Below are 17823 nucleotides of genomic sequence, written 5' to 3' on the forward strand. Positions count from 1 at the left end.
TAACTACAAATCTAATATCATCTGATCTAACCATGCTTGTACATTTGAATACAAATGTTTGATAGGAAAAATTCAGTCCTTAGGAAAAATAATCTACAACTCAAGATGTGGCATAAACTACTCTGTTTCTAGTTACTTTTTATTATTTTTTTCCATTTCACTTCTCTTATGCAACTCTGGTTGTTACAGAATTCTCCTAAATCTCACATCTGTTAAGACACAGGGCCCCTGAAGTAATTCCAACACAGCAAAATCCGCTAAGAAAAGCTCTGGTTTTTAAAATATTCTTTCTTTAAATAGAGTCATAATTAAAAGAAAAAATACAACTTTAAGATAGAATTACTAAAAACAAATTCAATACTCTACTGATATGGACACCAGGTTAGAATGACAAGAAATGACAAAAATCAAACTACTGCTTTGAAATATTCTATAAATACATGGTGTAACAGAATGAAAGGCACAAATGAAGTTAATGAACACACCTAGCATACCAAGAAAAATTCTGATTTTACAAACATTAAGACCAAAGGCTAAAACATCTAGACAGCTAGTCTGAGACTATTAACTACAAGACAAGCTAAAACAACTAACCACAGTATTTCATCTTACGTATCTGCTTACACATAATTGTATCACGAGCATGAAAGACCAGCTTTTTCTGACATAATCTGGTCATTTCCCAATCTTCAGGAACTATAATTCAATTTCCAACCAATTTACAAGAATCACTTGTAATACACAGCTTCTTCATACCTAGTTTCCAAATACTGCCATATAAACATCTTTCCAAGAATCAAAAGTTGACAATGTTACTTTTGTACTTATGCCCTCCCCCCCAAAAACAGTGCAAACCAGAATTGGTAGTTATTTTTTTTCTGGCCATCAATTTCAGCAGAAAGTTCTATCATATGAAAACTATGAAAAAGTAAGCCTAGCCACAAGATACAGGTAGTCCAAGGGCTTACCAAATTAATAAAGACACTAGGTTCCAAAGCAGTATTGCACCTGAATAATGAACTACAGTCCTATAGCAGCAACTTTTAGTAGCCTGAGCTTTCACTGGAAAGAATTTATTATTAAAAAATTATAAAACTTATCAATTGATTACATACAATCTGCTGTACATTTTTTTACCCCTTTAATAAATCTTTTAAAAAAGCATTAAGTATTAAGAAGTAGAAACCAAGCTTTTAAAACAGTTTTCACAACAAAATTTATTAGAAGAATAGTGGTTTTGAAAGTCTAGCATCCAGTGAGAACTACCATACACAACATTACAGCTGGGAATGTTTCTCCAAAACGTCATGGTCAAATAATACAATGGAACCATTAGATTTGCACATGCATGAAAGAACTAGTGCTTTTGACATACAATGCAAAAAAAGAAAAAAAGGGGGGACCACATGGATTAAAACTTTAAGTACTCATCACATACATTAAGACACAGGTTATTTTAGTCCAGTCAAAAATCAGAACTGCATTTAAAAAATTTAACGTAGTGCAATCAAATCAAAAAACTTAATTTGTGATCATAAGTGCTCTACTACATAAACATTGATCATAGCAAGAAACAAAAAGTTTAAAATCACACAGTACAAAAAATCTGCAAATAAATATAAACTACAGTACAAGAGAAATACTAAATTATACAATTCCGTCAAACTGTAAACAGTATATTGAAATGAGGTCCATAAGAGTTAGGGGGTTCCTGTTTTGATGCGTGACACTTGAATTTCTAGAAATCTGAAAGATGTTGTTTTCCTTATCTTCAAAGGCTATGGGGTTTACAAATGGAGAAGATTCCTTTTAAATGTAAGATATCAAATATCCAAGCAGAGGAATGACTTACTTTGTTAACCTCAGACAATACTACAGAAAAGAATTTTTAAAGCGACAAGTCTTACTATCAGAGGTGTAATGGACTAAAACACTAGAATTAGAACTCTCCATCAGAAAGACTTGTCATAAGGTCTTCAAGGCTGTAAAATACACCGACAAAATTGTCTGTTGATACGCAGTCCTCTGCTTATTTTTTGACATTTTACATACTTATAATTAAAACACCAACTTTGGCAGAATCACTACTGATAAACTCAAAGCACTCCTGGCCCAATGGTTCCATCACAGTGGCCAGTGCACAGAATTTTCTGAAGACATTGCATAAACTAGAATGTAGAGGTCAGACACCCAAGGACCAGTGCTTGAATTTAGTAGTAGTTATGGTGAAAAAGCAAGAGCCACATCAAGGAGTAACTGCATCTGTTACAGTTTACAGAAGCAGTTAGGAATGTCTTTTAATTGTGCTGGCTATTAGTGGCATTTAAAAATATAGTTTAATCATGTGTGTACGTGTGCATGGGCTACACATTCACACACATTAAAAAAATACACTGTTAACAGGAACCCCCACATTATCTGTTCAGTAGTAATAACTGAATACATAGAATGCCACTATAAGAGCGTGAGGCACCGTGTGCTGGAGAGTTATATGCAGCTTTAAAATCTGTTTGGCTGAGTTATACCTGGATACCTGAACTGAGTTTTTAAGTTGACATTCATCAAAGATGTGCTACCCAGCACGTCAAAAGAAAAGCAAAACAGAAAAATACAAATCACTGTTAAGTTTAAGAATAGCATCAAAGTACCTGAATTGAGTGAGAAGAGTGTGTAAACTGTCCCTGAGGGTTTTTAAACAGTGTTGTACAAGTTGAATTTCTAAGAATATTCGTTTTATTTAACAGTGTGGACTGATAAAATACCAATGTCTGACAGTTTAAAGTGGAGGCTATAAAAGAATTATACGCAAACGCTCCAAAGATATAGTTTATGCATTTTTTCAAAGCAGCAACAGCTGCTATAGAAGTACACATCCCATTAGAACAAGCAACATGTGGGAGTCAGATAAAGGTTTCTATCTTAAGTCTGATTTTCTGACAGCACAGCATATCAATATCCAATGACTATTAAGTTTTCCTAGATCAGAATGTAACTAATTTCAACTAGTAATATAGGATTAGACTTTTAATCAAACACTTTGCTATTACATACTAAAATTCCTTAAACTTACTAATGCTGGTAATACTAACCTAGTTAATTATCCCCCCTTCATTTTAGAAATATACCCTTCCACAACTTAAAAACATTAAGATTGATTTCAGTCCTCTGATGTAAAAAGCGTGTCAGTGAATTAGTATGAAAAATTTACACAGTAAAAAGGCTTGAATTTCAGCCAAAGATTCTAAATACTGCTCATTCCCTGAAGACTTAAAGGGGAGAGAATCCCTACCCATTTTCCTAGTGACTTATTTTCCTACAATGATCTGGTGTAATTTTCCATTCTAGGGAATTTTCCCCTTATCTTTCTCAAATTCCAAATTCTTAAGCCCAAAATGCTTAATGAAATGGGGAAAATGAGGCAATCACTTAGAATTGCTAGAAAGGTATAAAATGTTACTGTCTTTTGTTAAAATAAGATTTATATAAATGTGATCTGACCCCATATTATGTAGTATGTTTCATATTTTTAAACAATCATCCTAAAACTTACAGTACCTAAGACTCTGAAGATAAATTAAGACTTTAGTGTTGTAACAGAAAAAGTGCTGAATTATCCCTTTTCTAAAGTTCTTAAAACATTTTGGACAAGTGCTTTCCTAGTGACAGTAAAGTTTATATACCCTTCCACCAAGCAGAAAAGGGTCACCTGGATGAAACTTTTAGGAATGTAGCACCAGGTACTTACCAAATAATAGGATTTGTTTCCTCTGAGGGGGTAAAAATATTCTAGGTTGAAATTCTATTTGGCTATTGACTGTTAAAAATCCCTGCTCTACTGTGTCAGTGTCCTGTGTCCAACTACCCCTGGCTACCCCCACCCCCAGTCCCCTTACACACTATCCACTGAGAATCTAATCTCCAAAGAGATCATTTCAAAATTTATGTTTTCAGGACATACCTGAGAAAGGGTGCAATTATGCAGAACAAGGAGCCCAATACTGCACTAATACTGGTTACAGTTTCATAAAATTTTCTTCTGAAGACAAATCTAAAAAAGTTTAAGAGGTATGGATCTTTATGTCTTACTGCTTTAAATTTTTTTTTTTTTTTTTTTTGGTATGTGTGTAGGGTCATTTCCAGTGTTGAAAAGATCATCTTGAATCTGTTCATTGACAGTTCAAGATGGAGTAAAGAGTTCATTTCCACATTCAAACAATAAAGATTAAATGATTAAAATATTTCCTACATCCAATAAATCTATAATTTAACTAAAAGTGCTTGCTTTTTCAGCTTTTATGGATACAGCTCAAAATGAATTAAAAAATCTTAAAATTACCCCTCAAATAGTTGCAGAATTAGCTCATTGTTTACTGTTTGCTAAATCAGTATTAAATAGCCTTGTTTTCAAGTGATATAAGGTTTTTCTATCAAATGAAGATGACCCAAGTTTACCACATCTGTCCTGTGATTCTTACTGTAATAGGCCAGGATTTTTACCTTTTTCTCTAAGGTCTACATACTTGCCCATCCATCCTACTTCCTACCCTTCTCCCCTAACTGCTTCAACACAACTAGTATTACAGAATAGGGCTATTGTTTGCTTCTTTAAAAGGGAACAACAAGACTATATGGGATAAGATATATGCAAATAATTACTGTATTTTTCTTCCAGTCAGCATGTGCACAAATCCTATTTAAGTCTCAAGGACATAATTAATCCAAAATAATCGAAAAATAAAGTATATGGAGGTCTGCATTCCTGTACCACAGTTATACTTTTTTCCTTTTCAGTACATTTTGAAAGCAACTGGATTTTTAAAAAAATCTCTATGTAATTTAACAATCTTCTAAATGAACTGTCTGGCTAAAGCCATCAAGTTTTTAATAATACTGGCCTGACTATAGTATTAATAAACACCTAATTCTAGTGGGAAGGTAACAATGAAAATAATCTTTGATATCTTCATGAAGGTCAAAGTCTAACCTATAGCTTTCAGTATCTTCTATAAAACATTTAGTAGGGCAATTCAATCTATTGCCATATTCTATCACCAGTAACAGCAACCTGATTATATAATAAAGTAGTTCATATGAAAACAACCTCTTACATTTGGTTAAAGAATCAGAAAGTCTAAAAGATGTGGTTTCAAAATGAAATCTACAAAGGTAATAGTTATTAAATGATACTAATCTGTCATTTAGCTTACAGTGAGTCAAATTTCAGGTTTTGATACCTATTTGACTCACTTGTGTATTTTATGAAGATAACTAAATTCCAGCTTCACTGTTATGGGTCAGTGAAATATAAGAGAATCACAAAGGCTTAGAACCAGGCCTGGCACCATGTGCTTACTTAGGGTAGGGGAAAGTATGTATCACTAGCAGCTTAGAGGTTGCTATGTACTAGTGCCTTATGACAGAAGGTAGTTATGGTATGGGCCTTCACAGGTAGTCATGTTTAGTCTAATTTAGAGTTCTCTCCCGAAAACTGGGAACTAAACATCTCATTGTGCCTTTTGTTGTTTAACTATCTGATTCCATATAGGTCATATTATAGCTAGGTAAAACACAGGGGAATTGAAATGCCAATTGGTTGAGGTAATGATTTATATAAAATAACCAGAATTCTAAAGCACTTCAATATTGCAAAGGAAAAATGTACCAAATAAATCTAATACACACCACACTTGGTTGAGCTTGCTCACCAGAACTGAACATAATTAACTTCACGTAAGGACCCTACTATATCACACAAAGCCTTACTCATATTCATGATCCGCTGCAAAGGTTTATCAAGCAACATCTAAACTCCAGAATAACACAAACAATATTTAAAGTATTATACACAAATATAAATTACTTTTCCTGAAAGAGAGAACTTGTCCTTCATGATATTTGGGGAGCAGAAAAAAAAAAGTATATATAGTTCCATCACAAATATAATTCAGAGTCACTTGTAAGCCTACTGAGCAAAGTTAACTACATTTCTGTCACCCTTGACAACTATCCTGTCTCAGAAATGAGAAAAATAGCAACTAGATATCCATCCACAGAATTAGTTTTTGATTTAATAGTGCCACCATAGGTTAGCTACTCTAAAAACATCAATGTTCTCTCATTAAAAATGCAAAAATTTATTTTAAATACCTTATTATCATTGTAAATAATGTTATGCAATTTGAGCAATCTCATCATCTATCTATGAGAATATGGGAGGAAAAAAGGCTGTTATGACAAAGGACAGTCATGAACTACACTTTCTGATATCATAAAAATGGTCAACTGTTGTTTGGGTCATGCAAAACTCTGATTGGCAGAAATTAAGCATGCGAAGAGACCAATCTCTATTACACATTTATGAGGATGTCCCCAAATTAATTATCTACACTGAAAGTGCCAATATAGCATTAGTGGCAAATTAAAAAATAAATCAAATATCAAGGAATCACTGCAGCACAAAGACTGACAGCCAGCCATGTGATGGGCCACATCCAAGAAATACACGGTATAATGGAAGTCTGAACATAAAATTTAACATTAAAAGTGCACCTGAATATTACAAACTAACTTTACAAAACCTACAATAAGGTAAAATATATATCTTTTCAAATATTCAGCAGCTTTTTTGTTTTTTTTTTTAAGGGGTTTTTGAGAGGCTCATGAAATTTAAAAGGGACCACTATCTAATTTCAACCATGCTTCACAAAACAATAATGGCTATTTTATATTGCAGTTACCAATGTAATGCAATTAGTGCCTTAAAATAATCTACACTCAAAACAAAACAAAACAAAACAAAAAAAAAACCCCACAAACAAACAAAAAGAGAAAGACTTTGGAGAAAATATGCTTATTCAAAGCTTCTCAGAAAAGAAAATTTACCTGAATATCAAGTCATGACTGATCTCAAGTGTAATGTTTAAAAGCTTCACAGACATGAGTATTACAATCTTCAGGTCTCAGGACTTTTAATCTGAGAAAGTTTAGAGTTTGGTTTGTTTTTAAAAATTTACTTTCTAACCAAAACAAATAATAGAAGTACTCAAATTTTCACTATTTACAACTCTTAGCCTACAATCTGAAATGACACAATACAAGTTCTCTTATTTAAACTGCAGCATTAAAGGGTAGGCACACCATTCTTCTGCTGCTCGATTGTCATCCACTGAAACACACATAGAAAATATTTATGTTAGTAAAATGATCACTCCATGTACACTACAATGACAAAATTTACATAACTCAACTCATACGTCACTATATAGACTACCATGTAGGATTAAACCTCTCTGAACAGTAAAACTTTACAAAATTTAAGCTTTTAGGGCCAGATTTTAAAATGGGCCTTACTGATGTCTGAGAGGGGATAAAAACAAGCACAAATTAATTTTCTCAAAGGACCTTATGCAGTAATCTGGGCTAAAAATACCCCAAACACTGTGCAAAAAGGAACCAAGGCTGCAATTAATTGTGTGCTGACAAACTGAGTATAGAACAAAGGAGGTATTCCTTCATAAGCGTAACCCTTTGCTTACAGCAAACTTTCTACAACTTTCTTCAACTGCAGATGAAAACCATATATTTTATAATGTATTTTGATTGCAACTTCCAGCTAGGCTAGAAAATATTGCAGAGTTATATACTGCTTCTTAATAATCCAAACTGTTTTTTTTTTTTCTGTTGAGACTAGAAAGTCAAGAGAAAACAGGTTTAGTTTTAATTTAAAAAACTAGTGTTAATAATAAAATCGAAAGAGAAACCCACACCCAGGTTATATCAAGGAGTGCTTGTATTTTAATAACAGCAATGGTGTGCCTAACCTTTGCACATAGGTTGCTGAGGGAAAACTGGCCTTAACCTAATTTAATTAACTGCTTCCAAGTTTCAGGTAAGAATTTAAGCCATGGGAGTATCTGAAACTACTACTGTTCTTAAAATTGTTAGCAAACATCTGAAATCACCAACCTTGGTCTAATCAACACTCCATGTTTAATTTTACACAGAAACTCCAAGGACTTTTAGTTTTGGTTAAATATTTAGAAAGGCCTGAGCAACCTTTCTCAGCAGATTAGAAGAATAGTGTGGATGTGATGTGGATTTTGCTCTGTAGAATAGTTTTAATTTGATCACACACACACACAAAAGTCCATGGGTTTTATCAGAAATCCACACAAAAACTATGCAAAACAAACTTTGGAAACGTAATCACTGTAATTTTGCAAGCCCATCTCAAAAAAGGCCTAGATACTCTTCAAGGAGTGCTTATACAAACATGATCTCAAAAGTCCTGAAATGTGTGCTAATCAACCATAAATATCAGCTATCAGAAAAAGATGGAAATATTATATAGGATGCCAAGAAAACAAAAATTCATGTCAACAAAACTAAAAACCAAAAACCAGCTCCCCTGTACTTGTACTAACATTTGGATTAAAGAAGACACTCCAATGAGCTAACTCCTGATTATTGTTACAATTGATAAGCAATCTAAATCATATTAGGTCATTAGGATTGTATTTTCTTACCATAAACTTAGATCCTTCTCCAATGTGAGTAATGGACAGACTACTGAGGATGTAAAACCTAAGTATCATTTTTGTAATACCATAGTTCCTTACAAGTATTTCATTCCCTATTTCTTCCATTCCTCTCAACAAAAAAACAAAACAAGAACAAAACCAGATCTTGAGTAAGTTAAACTAGTTGCCATTAACAATACTCAATTGTTAGCATACAATCAAGTCTGTAAAGGGACTGAAAAATACCAAGAAAATTAGTTTATTAAAATGAGGCATCCTCCACTGTTTCATGTAATGTACCCTGACTGCTCCTGAGGAAGAAGGGAGCTCGTCCTTCATGAGATAAGGCTATATTCTCACTTGTTGGTGAGACCAAATTCTATCCTTAGAAAATCTCAAACAAAATTACAGCAAAGGTAGTGTTCAAAGTAATTAATTGAAGCATTTCTGAAGGTAGTGTGTGCACATTTCCTACCTCCTTCCTCTCTGGGTGAGCACTAAGTAAAATGCTACTTTCTTAAGTAAATTTAATAGTGAGAACAAAACTGTAAGGTACAATTACAAATGACCCAAATAAATATTTATCACTGAATAATGAAAAATTTTAAATTCAAAAGTTCATTTTGCTCTTTTCTTAATCCTTCAATTAGCTGAATTGTAGAAGAAAAAAATGTAATTTTATAAGATGGCTTTTCAATTTGCAATGATAAAGCTCCCAGTATGACAGAGGTGATTTTTCTAGTGGGGGCCTTTCCTCTTCTTTTTTTTAAAGTAAAGGCAAACATAACTTAAGGGGAGGGGGAAGAGCATGCAGGCTCTACAGGCAAGGAGTCCACTTCCATGAATCTGTTCTCTGTGAGGTAAGTCAATTCTCTTTTGTAGAGAAACATGCAAAAGGCCAAATAATATTCCGAGCCATACTGCACATGGAAATTTAAAAATATGCAACATTCAGAATGCACCTTTCACCTCTGTATACACAAGTCAATGCAAAATCTGCAAAGAAACTAGTGTCACAGTAATGAAGTTAGGTGCAAACAATGACAGTTGAACAATGATGCAGTAGTGCTCACCCAGTTTGTACAGTAATTGGCACTCTACAGTATTCCTACTCGTTTTTTGATTCATTTGCACTTTGTGCTGCCTCTCCCTGGGGATCTAATTCAATCTTTACAGAAACATCTGGCCCCTCCGACCTCATTAATTTCATCTTTTTCTTTGGAGGGTTTTTCAAAGTGCCCAGCCTTTCCTTTACTTTGTACTCCAGTGTACTGTGGGGAATCCCATAAATACTCTGAGCTTTGGAAACACTCATTTTTCCACTCATAACCACTGAGATTGCTTCCTCCAGTATCTCACTGTTGTACTGTCTGTAACGCCCTCTTTTCTTCCGAGGCTGCTTGGAGCCAGGGTCTCCTTCTTGATCCGATGTGGGATATGGCTGTCCAGAGGTAGACTGCTCAGCATCTGAGCCCCAAGAATCAGGTCCAGCATCTAACATGCTTTTTCTATTTTGTTTTGGAAGAATAGCCCTTAATTTTTTACTAAGCGCGCTCTCCGTTTGTGAACCCATTACCAAAGAGCTATAGCTGTACTGATCACCAGTGCGAGATTCCCAAGAAAGATCCATTCCTCGAACTTGTGGTATCTTTAAATCTACAGGAGATGAATGGCTCACATCCTTTTTTCCATCTTGTTTTGCTTGAAGTGCCATTTTTGGAAAGGCAGAGTTTTCTGCAAGAAAAGGAAGGTCACTGATGTTGCTGAGTGCACCATTTCCCCTGAACTTCATACGGCTGAGGTTGAATTCATAATGTGGCTTTGCCCAAGAGGCTTCCCTGGATAATATTAAGTGTTGTCCATGATTCTGTAATCCAGATGGCCCAAGGCTGGCAGCTGAGGACAATTGGTTTCTGCTCAATAGTTCTTCACTAATTTGCAGGGATCGAGCCAGTGGAACTTTAAGTGATGTGGAGTGTCCAAAACCTTCCCTGGTTCCATCCTGTAAGCTTCTTGGAGGTACCCCATCACCACTCCGAAGTCCATCTGGGCGGTACTGGCTGGGTCTCCCCGGTCGCCTAATTGAATGGAAGGAAACTGATGTGAGCAGGACTTGCACAGGTAGGGAGGGATGGGTGAGGGGACCACTCCTTTATTAGAAGGCCTTGCTTGGGTAACATCACTTTGTGTTTTTTATTTATTTTTCTCTAAAATTAAAAAAAAATAGTCTCAGCAGTTAGTTTTAAAACTTGTTCACAAAAAAGAAAAAGAAAAAAAAAACAGGAGCATTTTGGGCAAAGAAAAATTAAACCTGTTGGCTGGTCTCTGGTTGGGTTCACAAATTTTCGGAGAAAAAGTTTCGCGCAACTGAAAATAGCACCTTAATTATTAATTAGGAAGTAATCATCAGTCTCCATAGATCTATACAGAATTGTGTTACCAACGTGACGTTACCACTAAACAAGTACAGTAATAAAAGAGTAAGTCAAATTATTTTAATGCAATGTATTCAACATTCACAACAACTGGTTACAAAACTGGACCACTTACACTATTAGAACCCACTGATAACGCTCACTTATTACACAAACAAATTGGTGTTCATCATTAAAAAAAAAATTGAACAATTCCAAATAACATTTATTTTACTTGGGAAAAAATGTATCTATGGCATCCAGCCCCAATGCAAGAAAATACCAAACTGAAAGAAAGCAAAAGATCCACAGCATTGTAACTTACCACTCCCTCCTTTTAAAACACTATGAGTATCATGATTTTCTATTTGTGATTTGAGTGACTCACAGTTAAAAGCAATTTAAAGCTATACAATTTTGTATCATTTTTTTCTAAGAAAAACTTCTCAAAATACTAAATGTCTATTTTGAAATTTTACAAAGATAGCTTTGAAATTGTTTACTTACACTAAATGAATTCATATAGCTTTCACTGTCATAACAGAGAAAAGTTATCAATCATAAAACTGGCAACTGGCAAAGTAATGCCCAAGGGGAAGTTATATTTTAATGAGGCCCCCCAAATAGAACTTTGTAGAAATAATGTCAAACCAGCTATATTCTCCAAAACTCTACAGGGACTATTATCATCATTAACACAGTAAACATAGCACTGAATATTCAACTACAAGATAGGCACAGTACAGCTGGTACATCTGTCATCCACAAGGCAAAATCAAGTAGAAAACAACATTTTTCAGAGGAATAACACAGCAACTTCAACCATGTAATACATGACCAGCCTTCGAGCCAAAACTAAGCTGAATCTTAAGCACGGCATTCATTTATGCAAACTATATTTGGGCTTCTACTATATGCATCTTTCATTACACAACTCAAATGTTTCTGATAAAGAAGTGGAATCCCAGTGACTCAGGACCAGGGGACCTGTACTTATATAACAACGAGACGCCCTTTAAAAATTAATATACTGTGAAAAATGAATTAATAGTTTTAGATGGAACAGAAAAGAGGAGAAAAAGGAAAATGATGAAAGTTGGGAGTGTTTCAGTTTGAAAATAATTTAAGAATAAGGTGGAAAAACATCAATCCATTTAGTGCCCATTTGTTCCTTTAATCTAAATATCTTCATTAATATCTGACTTTCCTGAATGGTTACTAAATATATATAGGGAGAATGAAGACAATTCTTACACTATAAAATTAGGTGGTCAAATCACTTTAATTTGTTAAGTTATCAAATTGAGCATGTAGTCATGTCTTGGCAATAATCACATTACAAACCAAAACCAAAACCAAAACCAAAACCAAACCATTTTTTGGAACTGCCCATGTTAAAACTGCAGTTCAAAACAATCAAAACCAAATCAAAACAAAAATGAACACAAACACAAAGCCTATTATAATACCAGGTGAACAATGGAGTCCAATTTTCAGTCAATAAATTCAGCACACATATTACTATTGTCTTTACCTCTAAACTTCACAATCATTTAGCTTGGGTTTTACACTCCAAAACACTCAACCAAAAACCCAAACATATATTCTTAACCACATTCGTAATTGTTTCATTTAATTAATTAATTAATTAATTTGGAGACAAGGTCTCACTATATAGTCTAGCCTTCTCTTGCACTCATTATGTAGCCGAGGCTGGCCTCAAACTCATAGTGATCTTCCTGCCTCAGCCTTCCTAGTGCTGGGATTACTGGCATGTGTCACCACCTCAGCTCAAGATTGCTCAATATTTGTATTAGCAAAATTGGTCTATTTTAGCTTGCACTGATGTATTTTTAATTGACTGATGGACTAGAAGTTATTTTACAAAAGGCCTGCCTACAAGACTCTTACTCCAAAGTTTTTAAATATACAAGGGAGACTGGAATAAATCTTTGATGAATTATCTGAATAAGACTGTAGAAGGCTACATGTACTTTTCCTTACCCGTTCCCTTGAGTACTAGAGCAGCCTGGAGAATGGCTCAGGGAAGTGTTGCCAGCACATGGACTTTTCTTAGTGGAAAGATCAAGTACACCGTCTGTAGAGACATAAAGAAACACCTGATGATATTAAAATGTGAACAGACTGTGAACTGAATAAGCTAAAAATGAAAAAGCGGAGGCCTACACCAAGTAAATACCTTCATCATATGAGTTATTAAATTAAATTCAATATAAAATCAAGACATTTTTCTTCCTGAATTATAAATTCAGCAAAGCATCATATGTCCAGTTTCTCCAAGGATTAAATATTTTATTAACACAGCAAAAGAAAAGGTAAGAGATATTATAGAAGATGCTAAAATACAGTGAATGAGATACTGGAAACAGCAATTACACTGAATGAGAGTCTGCTCTAGAATTTATTAGATTTCATTTTCTAAATTTACTTTGGTTGAAATATGAGTTTCTAAAGCCCTAAAATGCCATACAAACTCAACTCACCCAAACTCCTCAAGACTTACATGTACCTGAAACCCAAAAGTACATAAAGTTGTAGAAAATTTTAAATAAGGCAAAAATTTTAAATATGTTTATACGGTTAAATTACATGTATATAGTAAACATTAATTAATTAATAAATGTTTGTAAGATGAACCAGTTGTAAATAGCTTATAATTTAGGTATATCCAAATTATTCCGTAGATACAGGTGGAAAAATGTGTTATGTGGATCCCATCTTCCAAAAAATTTACAGAGGTTTAAAATTCAAGTGCTGAAATTCATAATTTTTTTTTTAAATTTAAGAAGGTATCAAAACTGATGGGTAATGTTAAAGGATGAAATAGTCTTGATACAGTAAGCGTTTGAAAGTGTAACCTAGAAGTTACACCAAATTACAAATTCTTATTATTAATACATAATACATAAATTAGAAACCTTTATCCCTCAAAGACACTTTCCCTATTATAAACATACCTAGAAAGAAATCTCATTGTCTGGTGTTATTTGGGAACTCAGGGCCTTGGCACTGAGCTGCAGCTTCAGTCCTTTTTCATTTTGAGAATAGGTCTCAATATGTCCCTCAGTTCCCAGGATGGGCTTGAATTTGCAATCCCCGGCCTCGGCCTTACGGAGCTATGTCCCCAGTCCTTCCTTTGAGTCAAAGTCTCAATAAGTCATTAACTAGGCTGCGCAGGCTGTGCTTGAACTTGCATTTCTCCCATTTTAGCTTCCTAGAGTCCCAGGATTATAGGCATGCATCACAATGCCCACTGGTCTGGACAACTCTGTAAAGCTGTCACTGCAATCAAAAGTAACAAAGCAAGATACGTGCAATGTGTCTGATTTTCAGATAGCCAGTAAGAAAGGTTTTGCTGTCTAGTTACATTAATTTATTAACCCAGGAAAGAACCTACTTACTACTTGTCCTTGAGAACACTGTAATGCTTGACTTCAGTGTTAGAAAGAAATATGCAAGAACTTATAAATAAAAGTGCATTCTCATGCAGAAAAAGCTTAGTCATTAGTACATGTACAAATAGAATTATAATCTTATACAACCAAGCATTCTACTAGATATCTAGCCCAACTAGACATCTGAAGAGGAAAATGTACTGCTTAAGGTATTACCAACTGAAGACAATATCAAAGGGCCAATTTGTTTTAAATATTTTAATTCTACTACTGCAATATTGTGACAAACTAAATCTCTTAAAATTCACTAACGATTTTAAATGTTTTTGCTTCATTTGAAGTCTACACTCTATAATGCAGTCATCGTAGTCTAAATTTCTATTAAGAGAATATTAACACAACATATCTTTTAAGTGTAATATTGCCTATTAGGAGTTGAATAAGACTAAGTAAAATCACTGTATGTTAGCTTCTATTATTATTAAAAACATGTGTGTGATGCCATTTTCCTATTATAAACCTAAAGCTTTTGATGCAATATTAATTTCTTGATTTTTTTAAAAACAGATCTCACTATGTATTTCAGGCTGGCCTTGAACCTAGGCTCAGTCTAGAAAACACAGCAAGATAGTATCTCTTAAAAAATGAAAAGAAAAGAGTAATTAATGTAATTCCTAATTTATTCATGAACTCAGTCTGGCTTGCCTCAAACTTGCAGTGATCCTCTTGCCTCAGCCTCCCAAGAGCTAGGATTATAGGTATGTGCCACCATATTCAGCTTGATGTAATATTTAGAGCAAATAAGATTTTTAATGAAAACTACCAACCTGTGGCAAGGAAAACAATTTGCAAGGAAAACAATTTTCAATAAAACTCTAAGGCACAACTCTGCAAATATGGTTACCAAAGGTACTGGGATTCACTCAATCAGACAATTAGGAGATCTTCTACTGGAAAATTTCTTCCTATTTAGACTCTGTGTTTGCTGTTCACCACAATGTGGAGAGGGAGTGCGGGGGTGGGAAGGGGAATGGGACAGGACAGGGAACTCTACGATTACTGTCTAATCTTTAATAAGAAACTAAAAAGTCTGTCCATCAAATACAAAATCTTTATCCTTATAAGAAAAAGTCCCTCTTTATTTTGGTACTGGAGATTGAACTCACAACCATGTGCTTGCGCCAGGCAGGCACTTGTCCGCTGAGCTAAATCCCCAGCTCCCAAAAAAGTTCGTTCATGAGGTTCTTCACAATTACATTTTCTTTTCAAAATAAACATATTTCACACCAATAAATTCACATTATTTCATAACTTTGGAACTTCTATGACAATAAAATCTCATTACCGAGCCAGGGATTTAGCTCAGCAGTATAAGCACCTGCCTGGCAAGTGTGAGGTTGTAAATTTAATCCCTGTACCAAAAACAAAACAAAACAAAACAAAACAAAACAAACAAACAAAAAAAAACTCATTAATGTCACCAATTTATAACTATTTGTAGAGATTCAAACACTAAGTGGGTTTAAATATTTCATTTTTGTAAAATAAAGGTCAAATGAGATCACAAAGTAACAGGTATATATAATTAACTTAAACTTCAGACACTCAAGAAATTTTTGCTACATGATACTGATAACCTCAACCTTTTCATTAATTTGGATTTTCACTAACAAATTCCACTTTGAAAATACTTTAAGGTTAGTTTGAAAAACAACATGTATATATATATTATTTTCTGCATTTATTAATCAACTAAAATGTGTTCTACTTTCTTTTGGGTTTTTATGGTTTTGAACTCACTATGCAATCTAGGCTAGCCTCAAACTCATGGCAGTCCTCCTGCTTCAGTCTCCTGAGTACAGGTGTGCTCCTGTGTTTACTTACTCTGTTTTTTTTTTAAATTGCAAATGAAACAGGAAAAATTACGTTTCCTTTTATCTCATTTGCACATATAACTTCAATTTAACAAGTAAAAGCATATTTCTTGCATAGATATTAATTCTAGAAAACACAGAAAATTTTTTCATGGATGTTTTAAAAATGAATGTAATTATTTTAGAAAATACAAAATGCTCATATTAATATCATAAAATTTAAAGATTAGTAACAATTAATTACCTGACTTCTTTTGGTGGAACACATCAGTCATGACTATTGACTACTGATGAGTAAGGGTTTAATGACTCTTATCTGTACTTTTCTACCACTGTATAGACAAACATAGTTTAGGTATTACACTAGATTTTTTTTTATACCTCCCCTCTTTTCTTTTCCTTTCTTTTAAAGACATATGATCTTGCTGTGTTGCCCAGCCTGGTCTTGGGTACATGTGATCCTTCTGACTCAGCCTCCTGAGTAGCTGTGAGGATTGTCAAATGTGACTAGAATCACATTAGTTTTTAATACTATTATTGCTATTGGTACCTTACTTGCCAATACTTTTTTCTCCCAAAAATAAAGTTTTCTGATAGGGTACAGGAGACTGTAACATTAAACCATACCTTGTTCACTAGGTTCTGACTGAGACTTTCTGACAGTAAGGTCCAGAGGTGAGTCTTGGTCAGCCATGAGAAGTTTGCTGAGCACAGGGTTCTGAGTAGTTGCAGCCGTGGGAGAGGTGGTGACTGGAGATGGTTTCGGCAGGCTTTGGTTCTTTGTGCTATTGGGCTGGCTGGGGTCCTGAGTAGAGCTATTTTTTGAGGTATATTCAGCAGCAAATTGTTGGATCATTCGCTGCATGATCTCTCGGGCCACTAGGGGAAAATTGGGGTCGGAGACCCAGGGACTGTCTGTAAACAAAGATTTATTTACTTTTAAAGTGGGATAATGTACTTAAAAAAAAAAAAAAACCCTTCAAGAAAACATAAAATTTCATTATTTTTAGAATGCAATATCCTAAAATTACTCCCATTTTACTTATATTTTCAATCTCTTAGGTTTGAGTTCAAGATTTCTGAAATTTTTCATCAAAGTATTTCTCAACATCTTTCCCCTAGGATTATGAAATTAAATAAAGGGATAATACATACTATGTAGCTTACAGACAAGAATTACTTACCTGATATAGAAACCTTAGAAACCTCTAAAGCCTTTCTCTTAAGTAGTAGGTACCCCCTGCGACTACAGTCACATCAGGTTTTCCCTAGATTTTTCCTCAACCATTTCCTCCTAAATATTTGAAGAATGGGTTACTGAGTTCATGAGTATTAATCTACTGCCTGTTAAAGACAGAAGGCACAATAAGATTATACAAATATAATTTTAGGCTACGACAATAGGCATCACATTTCAACTGTTCATGAGAATTCTTTTGAAAGCTCTTAAATCTCAAAAGCTAAAGGAAAACCACACACTTGCTTATTTTTATTTTTTTTTTTTAAAGCTATACTGGATCCCTCTTCATTTTGAAACAGAGCTTAAACTTGTTATCCTACTGCCTCAGCCTCCCAAGTAGGTGGGATTACAAGCATGTGT

The 17823-nt window shown here is 34.2% G+C and overlaps 1 protein-coding gene across 14 annotated transcripts in view; it reads right to left on the reverse strand.

Moving 5' to 3' along the window:
- The window catches only part of Lcor (ligand dependent nuclear receptor corepressor), a 136357-nt gene that overhangs the window by 30322 nt on the left and 88212 nt on the right, over positions 1-17823 (reverse strand). For 10 of the 14 annotated variants that reach the window (XM_063245128.1, XM_063245123.1, XM_023561486.2 and 7 more), the window contains 2 exons: positions 16851-17138; positions 12938-13031 (listed from right to left, as the gene is read on the reverse strand). In XM_063245128.1, the coding sequence (XP_063101198.1) occupies positions 12938-13031; positions 16851-17138 (382 nt within the window). Of the gene's footprint in view, positions 1-1191; positions 7166-8525; positions 10598-12937; positions 13032-16850; positions 17139-17823 lie in introns of those variants that run through there. The other 4 variants (XR_010046310.1, XM_063245127.1, XR_010046311.1 and 1 more) reach the window with 4 other exon arrangements.

The sequence above is a fragment of the Cavia porcellus genome, unplaced genomic scaffold (genome assembly GCF_034190915.1).
Source record: "Cavia porcellus strain 051 isolate PalLab524CR breed Dunkin Hartley unplaced genomic scaffold, mCavPor4.1 scaffold_2, whole genome shotgun sequence".
NCBI classification, from domain to species: Eukaryota; Metazoa; Chordata; class Mammalia; order Rodentia; family Caviidae; genus Cavia; species Cavia porcellus.